We start from the raw sequence: 12,701 nt of genomic DNA, 5'->3' as shown, positions 1-12,701 counted from the left end.
ATGGCACTTGAAGGCTGGTTAGGCAGGTTGGGCAAGGCAAGGCTGGACGAGGCAAGATTAAGATACACTGAGGCAATACACACTGAAGGCACAAGCAACAGGAAACCAGCTGCTGAGGCAAGGTTAGGGCATGCAGCTGAGCCTTAAATACTCAGCCATGTGATGTCAGGAGACACCTGCAGCTTGGATTCCTGCCAAGGGGCCTTTAAGTGGTGGCTCACAAACGGAGAACCCACAGGGAAAATGGAGTAGCATCATAGAGGCAATGTGCTGCTGCAAGGCGACCTATAGGATGCTGCTGCAAGGCGACCTATAGGATGCACTGAAAGCCATGGGGCATCTTGCCGGTGAGTGACACCAGTCTCTGACGAATCCCATGAGCAGTAACCCTAACAGTTTGGCATTACCATATATAGGTTAGAAAACCTGATTCACGCAGGTTATAAAATACTGTAATAGATCTCTGCATGGTTATATATGCAGCTATTTGGGGCTGTGCAGAACTGTGAAAATTATCCTCCCTGTGTCTTCAGCCATCACCATTCAACCTAATGCATCTTCTTATGACCTATCAACTCCTTATTTAACCAGGGGACATGAGGGTGTAATCACTAAACCATTGTGGTCTTTAATGGTACAGTATTGCTGGCATATTTGGAGTGAAGAAAAAATTTCTACATTGTGGAGGTCTGAGCAAGAAAATGAACTATGACCTCCTCAACTGAAGCCCACAACACTAAACCACTAAGCTTCGCTTGAGGCCATGGTTTGGTAATTCTGAATACTGCCTGCAACTGCCAGCTAAATTACAAGAATAAATCAATAAAACATTGAGTTCTAGTATACAAATGAATTGAGACACGGGTCATGCACTTACACTTTTATTTCAGTATAGTACTGTAGTGCTGTGACAAAGGACACCTGTATACCAAAGCATAAATCAACGTGATGATGTAACCTTAACTAGACCAGTAATAACACATTCAGCTTTTGAGAGGGAGGGAAACAAACATGGCCAAACCAAATAATTGTTTGTTTGGCTTTTTAGTTTAATTTACTGGCCAGTTTTCACTTTGTCGTCAACAATGAACTTTGCTTCTATTTTAGTTTATTTCCAGGCTGAAGATCATAAAGTAATCTGATACTGAACTAAAACCTTAAGTTAACATATAGGTATTGATACAGGGAAGGTACACTATTGCAGTGTCAAACTACATATTAGTACTGCATTTAACAACTGCACACATGGCCAAATTTAACAATGCCCTTTTTCACCTGCAAATGAGCAAGATGAAAACAATTTTAGAAAATTACTTTTTGGCCCAGCTGTGTCCAAGTTAAATGATACACAGAGCTGAAATAGGTAATATACTCAAACTGATAAAAGTTTTAAAAGCCCTTCTATTAAAACAAAAAAAGTCATGCAATTTCTTGATCAATTAAGCAGCTGCTTTAAAACTGTTGCAAGATAATTACACCATGTGTAAGTTTTTACCTTGCAAGCCCACATCAGCAAACTAGCAGATCAACAAAATGTTGCCTTAATTACATCTTTATACCACACTAAAGACAAAATGCCACAAGATCTGCAGAAACATTTAATTCTCAGTATTCAAATGGCAATTTTTTTGTGTTCTAATCCTTCACAGAAAGAAAAAAAACAAAAAAAATCCAGCAGTCTCACATTACAGAGGAAAAAACACCTGCTGCGAAATATTAAGAATGAGTGGAGGCCCATACCATCTCTAACACAAAGAGAAATTACAACTAGTGTCAAGGGCCATAAAAACGGATTTCTAAATTAAATTTCCAAATACATGTTGCAACTGAAGCACAATCTCTGTATTAAATATAGCATGGTTGTCCAACACCACCACACTAGGTAATACAAGCAACACAAATAGGGTGAGTGGGTGGGTAGATGCTAGATGTGGGGGATTGCCACAATTAATTATTCACATCTAAAAGCAGAAATAATGTGGTTTGGTAATAAAGGAACTTATTTTGTTTCCCACATACAATTTTAATATGAAGTTCCTTCCATTCATAAGATTCCCACTACATCGTCTGACATCAATCAATTTAAAGGAAAAAAAGCCAATTTTACTGTCTGAAAAATATGAATCTGACTAGATGTTCTCCATCATAAACAAAAATTAATCTACATCTGGGCCTCAAACTTCATTTCTTTTTAATGGGGATTTGCTATGCTTTTTCTCCGCCTAAAAGTTGTCATAATCTTTTTTATCCTTTTTCCCTTCAGCTTCAAATCCATCAACCCCATCGCTGTCCCGTCGTCTTTTCCGGCTGTTGTAGACATTGAAACGTTGGTTCATCTGAGGCAACGGATCCATTCCTAGGACTTTGTGAATCTGGCGGAATGCGAGGAGTCTCAGTGCAAACTGCTCAAAGAGAAGAACCAAGTTAGCTCATAGTTTTACCTCCAATTTCCAAATGGTGGTGCAAAAAACTTAGAAGCAAACAAGAGACATGTCCTACAGAAACTCTAATACACTAGTGCTGTTTCTTAGCAAAGTACAGTTGGTTCTCGTGCCATTAAGAAAACTACAGCAGATATTAAGTGACATGAATAACTTGTGATTCATGCTTTATAACCACTCTGAACACATTTCTGCATTTTCTTTCAAAGGCAAAGGTGTACAACAAGGAAGATGTACCACCTAAATTTTTTACATTTTTTTTTTGTTAATTCTCCATTTTATTGAAGACAGAATATAAATCAATGAACACAGTAAATGATGAAACACAGCAGTTGGTCAAACGGTATCAACAAAAAGTATAAACAGAGTCATGTAACTCACCATATGACTTCAACACCATTAAACAATAAAACCTTTTTATCACTTTTCAAATCGTGTCTTGGATTTTATTATAATTGTAAGCACCCCCCTCCCCTACCCCATGCTTTATAGATTTTAAGTGATGGGTACACTTCATGTACTGTAATGCAGAAAATAGGTATGTCCTCTTCTAAGTGACATTTAAGAAGAGCCTGATTCAGTCTTATTGTACTGTTCCTTCCACAGACAGTAAGCCTTCCAGATACTGTGAAATTTCCCCATGGACTTGAGTTTATGAGCGGTAATCTCCGCAAGTAGGTATATGTCCCCTAGTTTGCACTGTACTTCAGCTAACGTGGGTATACTGGGTGTTTTCCATTTCCCTGCGAGTGCTAATCTAGTGGCCGTAAAGATATAGTTGATCAACCTACTTTCAGGGACCACTGACGAGAGGAGAGGTACTCCCAGAAGAGCATGATGTGGGAGTACAGGATTAGCTCTGGGTATCATTTGACCAATCCATCGCTCCACATCTGTCCATAACTTCCCTATCTTTGGACTTGACCACCACATATGGAAATAGTTCCCCACCAACTGACATCCTTTACAGCACTGATCAGATACGCATGGGTTCATTTTATGAAGTCTCGTTGGGCAGTAATGCCTAAGATATAATAGTTTTAGCGAGTTTTCTATCATTGAAGTTGCGATTAACCCCTTTCCCAGTCCTTTAAAGATATCCCCCCAGTCACTTTGTGTGAAGTTAGTATCAATTTTTACATATCTTTAAGAAGAACTAAATTTGCCATATTTTATTTCTTGCTCAATACTACCTGGGCACTTGAAGTGATATCTTCCCGCTGTTGCTCTGTCATTAAAGCCAGTGTATCAAAGGGATCCTTCTCACATGGATCCAGAAGGCCAGGTCCTCCTGTAACAATTAAATATTACTACAGTAATCCTGTACCTAAGTATTTTATTTTGCTGATATCAGAAGCTTGTTTCAAACAGTAGACTAAATGTTAGGCATGTTCACTGAAAAAATGCCCTCCAAAGGTTGGATTTACCTTTTAAGATAATCCCTGATGAAATACATTCAAACACTCTTCTCAGTGCATCACCAGGACTTTGTGGGCCTGAAGAACTGCTGATTGCTTTCTCTACAAGCAATTCCATTGCCTAATAGAAAAATAAATTTGGTTAGTCCTCACACTGCAAATTTAACACTAGCTTTTCATATTATCACAGATTCAACATGTGTTGCATGTCTACTATAACACTCCTTAAGTCTGCTGTTTCTTCACAAATCAAATACAACACAGGCAACAGAAGCTGCTTCTCTCCCATAGTGTCGAACTGCTTTGGGTGATAGTTTCAGTCTCTCATGCCCATTCCATTATTCACCATGCCATGAAGACTGGCAAAGAAGTTTCCATCACAGTTGGTGCTGACTAGCATAAGTGACAAGGACAGTTACCCAGTATGTAGTAGGCTAAGCTCATCAATTCACTTCACAAAGGGCACTCAGTTTATAAATAATCTATTAATACACATTCTCTGGTGGTGGTGTGACAAGGATGCAACCTTTGATGCTATCCTATCCCACACTCCTCAGACAGAGATACAGTGAACATAAGAACTTGCCATACTGGGTCAGACTAACCAACATCCTGTTTCCAACAGTGGCCAATCCTGGCTACAAGTACCTGGCAAGTACCCAAGCACAAAGTAGATCCCATGCTACTGATACCAATAATAGCAGTGGCTATTCTAAGACAACTTGAATAATAGCAGTTAATAGATTTCTCCACCATGAACGTATACAATCCTTTTCTAAATCTGCTACACTAACTGCACTAACCACATTCTCTGGCAACAAATCTCAGAGCTTAATTGTACATTGAATGAAAAGGAGTTTTCTCAGATTAGTTTTAACTGTGCTACTTGCAAACTTCACGGATTGCCCCTAGTCCTTCTATTATCCGAAAGAGTAAATAACCGATTCACATTTACCCGTTCTAGACCTCTCATGATTTTAAACACCTCTATCATATTCCCCCTCACCCACCTCTTCTCCAAGCTGAACAGACCTAACCTCTTTAGCCTTCCTCATAGGGGAGCTATTCCATCCCCTTTATCATTTTGAACGCCCTTCTCTGTACCTTCTCCATCATAACTATAACTTTTTTGAAATGCGGCGACCAGAATTGTGCATTCAGAAAGTATTCAGACCCATTCACTTTTTCCACATTTGGCTACATTACAGCCTTATTCTAAAATGGATAACATGCATATTTTCCCACCTCAATCTACACACAATACCCCATAATGACAAAATGAAATCAGGTTTGTAGAAATTTGTGCAAATTAAAAAAAAAAAAAAAAAAAAAAAAAAAGCAACTGACATCACATTTACATAAGTATTTAGACCCTTTACGCAGTATTTTGTTGAGGCACATTTTGCAGTGATTACAGCCTCAAGTCTTCTTGGGTATGATACTATAAATTTTGGCACACCCAGTTTTAGGGATTTCCTCCCATTCTTCTCTACAGATTCTCTCAAACTCTGTCAGGTTGGATGGGGAACATCGATGCACAGCTATTTTCAGGTCTCTCCAAAGATGTTCGGTCAGGTTCAAGTACAGGCTCTGGCTGGGCCACTCAAGGACATTTACAGACTTGTGCCAAAGCCACTCCTGCATTGTCTTTGTTGTGTGCTTAGGATCATTATCCTATTAGAAGATGAATTGTTGCCCCAGTCTGAGGTCCAGAGCACTCTGGAGCAAGTTTTCATCAAGAATCTCTCTATACTTTGCTCCATTCTTTCCCTTGATCCTGATTAGTCTCCCAGTTCCTGCAGGTGAAAAACATCCCACAGCATGAGGCTGCCACCATCATCATGCTTCACTGTGGGGATGGTATTTGCTAGTTGATAAGCAGTGCCTGGTTTCCTCCAGACATGACACTTGGGCACTGAGGCCAAAGAGTTCAATCTTGGTTTCATCAGACCAGAGAATCTTGTTTCTCATGCTCTGATAGTCTTTTAAGTGCCTTTTGGCAAACTCCAAGTGGGCTGTTATGTGCTTTTTATAGAGAAGTGGCTTCCTTCTGGTCACTCTTACCATAAAAGCATGCCCCTTAGTCAAATTTCAGCACTTCCAAGTTTCTTACCGCTACATGGGGAAGAAAAGAAGAGGGCATTTACATGCTCTCCTCCTCGAGCTGGGAGTTTGTGTCTCCTTTTCACAACCTACCCTTGAGGATTTTTGTTTCAACAAATTGTCATGTGTCTCATGAGCTTGGAGATTCTCTCTCCATTCCCTCTAAACCTTCTGAGATATTGAGCCATGAAAAAGAAGACTGAAGGGAGACCCCTGCTGGCTGCAGGGTTAGTGCAATGCTGGGCATGCCCAGTAGGGGCCAGTCAAAGTTCCTGAAACTTTGACAGAAGTTTTCCGTGGTTGGGCTCCATCCTCGATGTCACCCATTTGTGAGGACAACCATCCTGCTTGTCTGTGAGAAATTGCTATTACAGCCCTCAGATACATCTTCACTGGGGTCTGATGTTGCAGCAGATATGATTAAAGTCTCTACGCCTGCTTTTTCACCGGTTGGGGCCTCCCCAGGGAAAAAGGTACTGTCTGATTTATCTTCACCTTTAAATATCTTATGTGGACAATGTTTCATCGCTAACTCTAACACTACACATGGTACGGCCAGCAATTATGTGCCTTGAAAGCAGAGTTGCTTACCTGTAACAGATGTTCTCCCAGGACAGCAGGATGTTAGTCCTCACAGATGGGTGACATCAGATGGAGCCCATCACAGAATACTTTTGTCAAAGTTTCTAGAAACTTTGACTTGCACACTGAGCATGCCCAGCATGCCACCAACCCCATAGCCACATGGGGGTCCCCCTTTAGTCTCATGTCAAAGCAGAAAAAATATGAGCGAAAAAAATAAAACAAGGCGCAGGCGAACTCAACTCCGCCGGGGTGGCAGGCAGTTTTCCTGAGGATTAACATCCTGCTGTCCTGGGAGAATACCTGTTACAGGTAAGCAACTCTGCTTTCTCCCAGGACAAGCAGGATGGTAGGCCTCACATATGGGTGAATACCAAGCTGCGGGCTGCCCCCGGCACACACTGGGCCAACAGACACCCGATAACGTGCAACAAGCACAACTGGGGTGCTGTTGGCAACAACGGGCAAACTGAACCGCATACTGTGCCCTAGGGTAGGGAGAGTTGGGTTCTTACACTGGGAATAGGTTGCATAGGACTGGCCAAAGACACTGTCCTGTCAACCATCTTTGTCCAGACAGTAATGGGGTGTGAAGGGAAATCCACATTGCGGCCTTACAGATTTTGGCAATAGGGACCGCTCGGAAGTGTGCTATTGATGCTGCCATGGCCCTTATTGAGTGCGCTTTCACTCAGCCCCCGAGTGGAAGGCTCGCTTGCTAAGATCAGAAAGCGATACAGCCCGCCAACCAATTGGACAGGGTCTGCTTGCTCATCGCAACTCCACGTCTATTTTTGTCAAAGGAGACAAAGTTGGGTAGACTGCCTGTGGGCTGCGGTGCGCCCTAAATAAAAAGCGAGAGCACGCTTGCAGTCCAAGGTATGTAGAGCCCACTCACCTGGATGAGTGTGCCCTCGGGAAAAAAGTGGGCAACACGATGGACTGATTTAGGTGAAAGTCAGTCACCACCATAGGCAGGAACTTAGGGTGAGTGCGTGGCACCACCCTGTCATGGAAGAACCTCGTGTAAGGCGTATAGGTCACTAGGGCCTACAGCTCACTGACTCTGCGAGTGGAAGTAACTGCCACAAGGAAGACTACTTTCCGGGTGAGGTGTTTCAACTCACAGGGGCTCAAAAGGAGGTTGCATGAGCCACACCAGCACTATGTTGAGGTCCCAGGCCACAAGAGGACGACATAATAAAGGCTTTAGTTGAAGTAAGCCTCTCGTGAAGTGCCCCACTAAGGGCTGCACCGAGATCGGAGTGTCTCCCACTCCACGGTGGTAGTCACTGATGGCACTCAGATGTACCTGGATTGAGGTATTCTGTAGACCAGACTCCGAGAGGCGCCAGAGGTAGTTCAAAAGCCTAGGTGTTGGGCAAGTGAAAGGGTCATGACCCTGATCAGCACACCAGGACGAAAACCTCTTCCCTTTCGCCTGGTAGGACTTCCGCATGGAAGGCTTACCAGGACTTGTGAGACATTGTCCAATAGGTTGAGGGACTGCAGCACTAGCCTTTCAACAACCAGGCTGTGAGGGCCAACAACCGGAGGTTTGGATGGCGTAGCCTGCCCTGATCCTGAGTGATGAGATGAGGTGAAGTGCCCAGGCGGATGGGTTCCTGGACCGACAGGTTGTGGAGGATTGGGAATCAGACCTGTCACGGCCAATGCGGGGCTATGAAGACTATGGAGCCTCAGTCCTGTTGTAGCTTCACAAGAGTCTTGCCTATGAGCAGAATTGGAGGGTACGTATACAGGAAACCTGCACTCCAGGAGTGGGTGAAGGCTTCCGCTGCTGGTCCCTTCTCTTCCTTGCATAGAGAGCAGAAACAGTCCACCCTGTGGTTCTTCGAGGACACAAAGAGATCCACGTCTGACTGACTCCACCGGCAGAAGATCCTGTCTGCCAAGTAGGGGTTTAAGGACCACTCGTGGAGGTGGAATGTCTGACTGAGGCAGTCTGCTACCACATTCTCGGTCCCTGCCAGGTAGATAGCACACATGAGCATGGAATGTGGCAGAGCCCGGGCCCAGGCCCAGGCCCAAATCTGTGCTGCTTCTTGGTAGAGGAGATAAGAGCCTGTGCCCCTGTTTGTTTACGTACCACATGGCCACTTGGCTGTCTGGAGCAAGACGACCCTGTTGGATAGGCAGTCCTGGAATGCGTAGAGTGCATACTGCATTGCCCGGAGTTCCAGGAAGTTTATCTGGCAGCTCACTTTGGCTTTCGACCACATTCCTTGTGTGTGGAGGCCATTGACATGGGCCCCTCGGCCTAGGTTGGAGGCATCCATGGTCAGGATCACCTGAGCAGTCGGGGGCTGAAAAGGAAGTCCCATGCTCAGGTTGGATTCCTGTGCCCACCAGGCAAGGGAGAGCTGGAGTGGTTCGATTATCCAGACCAGTGCAGAGCGTTCTTGAGAGGCTTGGTGCCACAGACCGTAGAGTCCTCTGCTTGACCCTCATGGCCAGGCGGGCCATTGGGGTGACGTGTACTGGCGAGGCCATGTGACCCAGTAACTTCAGGAGCAGTTGGGCTGAGGCAGTCTGCCGGCAATGGATGGACCTGGCGAGCCCAGCCAGAGTGGCTATGCATTCGCTGGGAAGGACGCCTTGACTACCACAGTGTCCAGATCTGCCCCATGAAACACAGTCACTGGGATGGAGTCAGCTGGGATTTCAGGTAGTTTACGAGGAAACCTCCCAGCAATTGGAGGAGTCTTATTGTCCTGTTCAGAGACTGAAGAGCTCCTTCCCTCGAAGAACTCTTGATAAGCCAATCGTCCAGATATGGGAACACATGCATCCCGTTCTGGCACAAACATGCTTCCACCACTGCCAGCACTTCATGAAGACCCGGGGAGAGCCCTGAAGTGGAAGTGCTGCTGGCATACTACAAAGCTCAGATAATTCAGATGAGGTGGAAAGATGGCAATGTGTGTGTAGACGCCCTGTAGGTTGAGAAAGCAGAGCCAGTCCCCTTGATGCAGAAGCAAGGTACCCAAGGATAAGCAGAGTTGCTTACCTGTAACAGGTGTTCTCACAGGACAGAAGGATGTTAGTCCTCACATATGGGTGACATCATCAGGACGGAGCCCAATCACAGAAAATGTTTGTCAAATTTCTAGAACTTTGACTGGCACCTACTGGGCATGCCCAGCATAGCACCAACCCTGCATCCAACAGGGGTCCCTGTTTGTTAGGAACTGGGGAACCTTTTGGGGAAGGGGGAGTCTCTTCCGAAGGGATGGGCTCCACCTTAACCAGGGTGGAACCAGACTGCTGGCGCTAACCTTTAAAAAGGAGATAGAGCAGCTTTTAAACTAGAACAAAGGGGAAAGCCGACAGTCGCTCAGCAGCGCATGGTTCGGAGAGATGTATCTTTAAAGGATACTAATGATGCATTAGAATTAGGGCATCCCGACAGTGAGGTTCCAATAATTAGAAAAGTAGTCCAAGTGCCTGTAACTAAAAACTCACCTGAGCTAAAAAATTCTAACTTATCCCTATCAATTAAAAAGCAGAATAAAAATACAAACAAAAAACAAACTTTGAAATGTTTGTATGCTAATGCCAGAAGTCTAAGAAGTAAGATGGGAGAATTAGAATGTATAGCAGTAAATGATGACATAGACTTAATTGGCATCTCAGAGACATGGTGGAAAGAGGATAACCAATGGGACAGTGCTATACCGGGGTACAAATTATATCGCAATGACAGAGAGGAGCAGTCGGGAGGAGGTGTGGCGCTTTATGTCCGGGATGGCATAGAGTCCAACAGGATAAACATCCTGCATGAGACTAAATACAAAATTGAATCTTTATGGGTAGAAATCCCTTGTGTATCAGGGAAGACTACAGTGATAGGGGTATACTACCGTCCACCTGGTCAAGATGGTGAGATGGACAGTGAAATGCTAAGAGAAATTAGGGAAGCTAACCAAATTGGTAGTGCAGTAATAATGGGAGACTTCAATTACCCCAATATAGACTGGGTAAATGTATCATCGTGTCACGCTAGAGAGATAACGTTCCTGGATGGAATAAATGATAGCTTTATGGAGCAATTGGTTCAGGAACCGACGAGAGAGGGAGCAATTTTAGATCTAATTCTCAGTGGAGCACAGGACTTGGTGAGAGAGGTAACGGTGGTGGGGCCGCTTGGCAATAGTGATCATAATATGATCAAATTTGATTTAATGACTGGAAAAGGAACAGTGTGCAAATCCAAGGCTCTCGTGCTAAACTTTCAAAAGGGAAACTTTGATAAAATGAGAAAAATTGTTAGAAAAAAACTGAAAGGAGCAGCTACAAAAGTAAAAAATGTCCAAGAGGCGTGGTCATTGTTAAAAAATACCATTCTAGAAGCACAGTCCAGATGTATTCCACACATTAAGAAAGGTGGAAAGAAGGCAAAACGATTACCGGCATGGTTAAAAGGGGAGGTGAAAGAAGCTATTTTAGCCAAAAGATCTTCATTCAAAAATTGGAAGAAGGATCCAACAGAAGAAAATAGGATAACGCATAAACATTGGCAAGTTAAATGTAAGACATTGATAAGACAGGCTAAGAGAGAATTTGAAAAGAAGTTGGCTGTAGAGGCAAAAACTCACAGTAAAAACTTTTTTAAATATATCCGAAGCAGAAAGCCTGTGAGGGAGTCAGTTGGACCGTTAGATGATCGAGGGGTTAAAGGGGCACTTAGAGAAGATAAGGCCATCGCGGAAAGATTAAATGATTTCTTTGCTTCGGTGTTTACTGAAGAGGATGTTGGGGAGGTACCCGTAATGGAGAAGGTTTTCATGGGTAATGATTCAGATGGACTGAATCAAATCACGGTGAACCTAGAAGATGTGCTAGGCCTGATTGACAAACTGAAGAGTAGTAAATCACCTGGACCGGATGGTATACACCCCAGAGTTCTGAAGGAACTAAAAAATGAAATTTCAGACCTATTAGTAAAAATTTGTAACTTATCATTAAAATCATCCATTGTACCTGAAGACTGGAGGATAGCAAATGTAACCCCAATATTTAAAAAGGGCTCCAGGGGCGATCCGGGAAACTACAGACCGGTTAGCCTGACTTCAGTGCCAAGAAAAATAGTGGAAAGTGTTCTAAACATCAAAATCACAGAACATATAGAAAGACATGGTTTAATGGAACAAAGTCAGCATGGCTTTACCCAGGGCAAGTCTTGCCTCACAAATCTGCTTCACTTTTTTGAAGGAGTTAATAAACATGTGGATAAAGGTGAACCGGTAGATATAGTATACTTGGATTTTCAGAAGGCGTTTGACAAGGTTCCTCATGAGAGGCTTCTAGGAAAAGTAAAAAGTCATGGGATAGGTGGCGATGTCCTTTCGTGGATTGCAAACTGGCTAAAAGACAGGAAACAGAGAGTAGGATTAAATGGGCAATTTTCTCAGTGGAAGGGAGTGGACAGTGGAGTGCCTCAGGGATCTGTATTGGGACCCTTACTGTTCAATATATTTATAAATGATCTGGAAAGAAATACGACGAGTGAGATAATCAAATTTGCAGATGACACAAAATTGTTCAGAGTAGTTAAATCACAAGCAGATTGTGATAAATTGCAGGAAGACCTTGTGAGACTGGAAAATTGGGCATCCAAATGGCAGATGAAATTTAATGTGGATAAGTGCAAGGTGATGCATATAGGGAAAAATAACCCATGCTATAATTACACGATGTTGGGTTCCATATTAGGTGCTACAACCCAAGAAAGAGATCTAGGTGTCATAGTGGATAACACATTGAAATCGTCGGTTCAGTGTGCTGCGGCAGTCAAAAAAGCAAACAGAATGTTGGGAATTATTAGAAAAGGAATGATGAATAAAACGGAAAATGTCATAATGCCTCTGTATCACTCCATGGTGAGACCGCACCTTGAATACTGTGTACAATTCTGGTCGCCGCATCTCAAAAAAGATATAATTGCGATGGAGAAGGTACAGAGAAGGGCTACCAAAATGATAAGGGGAATGGAACAACTCCCCTATGAGGAAAGACTAAAGAGGTTAGGACTTTTCAGCTTGGAGAAGAGACGACTGAGGGGGGATATGATAGAGGTGTTTAAAATCATGAGAGGTCTAGAACGGGTAGATGTGAATCGGTTATTTACTCTTTC

The 12,701-nt window shown here is 43.5% G+C and overlaps 1 protein-coding gene across 1 annotated transcript in view; it reads right to left on the bottom strand.

The window, feature by feature from the left end:
* Window positions 1–865: 865 nt before the first annotated feature.
* ZFR (zinc finger RNA binding protein) overlaps window positions 866–12,701 on the bottom strand; it is a 312,134-nt gene continuing 300,298 nt past the window's right edge. The window contains 3 exon segments of the mRNA XM_029579284.1: window positions 866–2,402; window positions 3,635–3,732; window positions 3,869–3,980. Coding sequence (XP_029435144.1) covers window positions 2,223–2,402; window positions 3,635–3,732; window positions 3,869–3,980 — 390 coding nt within the window. The 3' untranslated portion in view covers window positions 866–2,222.

Source organism: Rhinatrema bivittatum, chromosome 1 (genome assembly GCF_901001135.1).
Source record: "Rhinatrema bivittatum chromosome 1, aRhiBiv1.1, whole genome shotgun sequence".
NCBI classification, from domain to species: Eukaryota; Metazoa; Chordata; class Amphibia; order Gymnophiona; family Rhinatrematidae; genus Rhinatrema; species Rhinatrema bivittatum.
The sequence above is the reverse complement of the archived record's forward strand: the minus strand, read 5'-3'. Positions and strand labels throughout refer to the sequence as shown.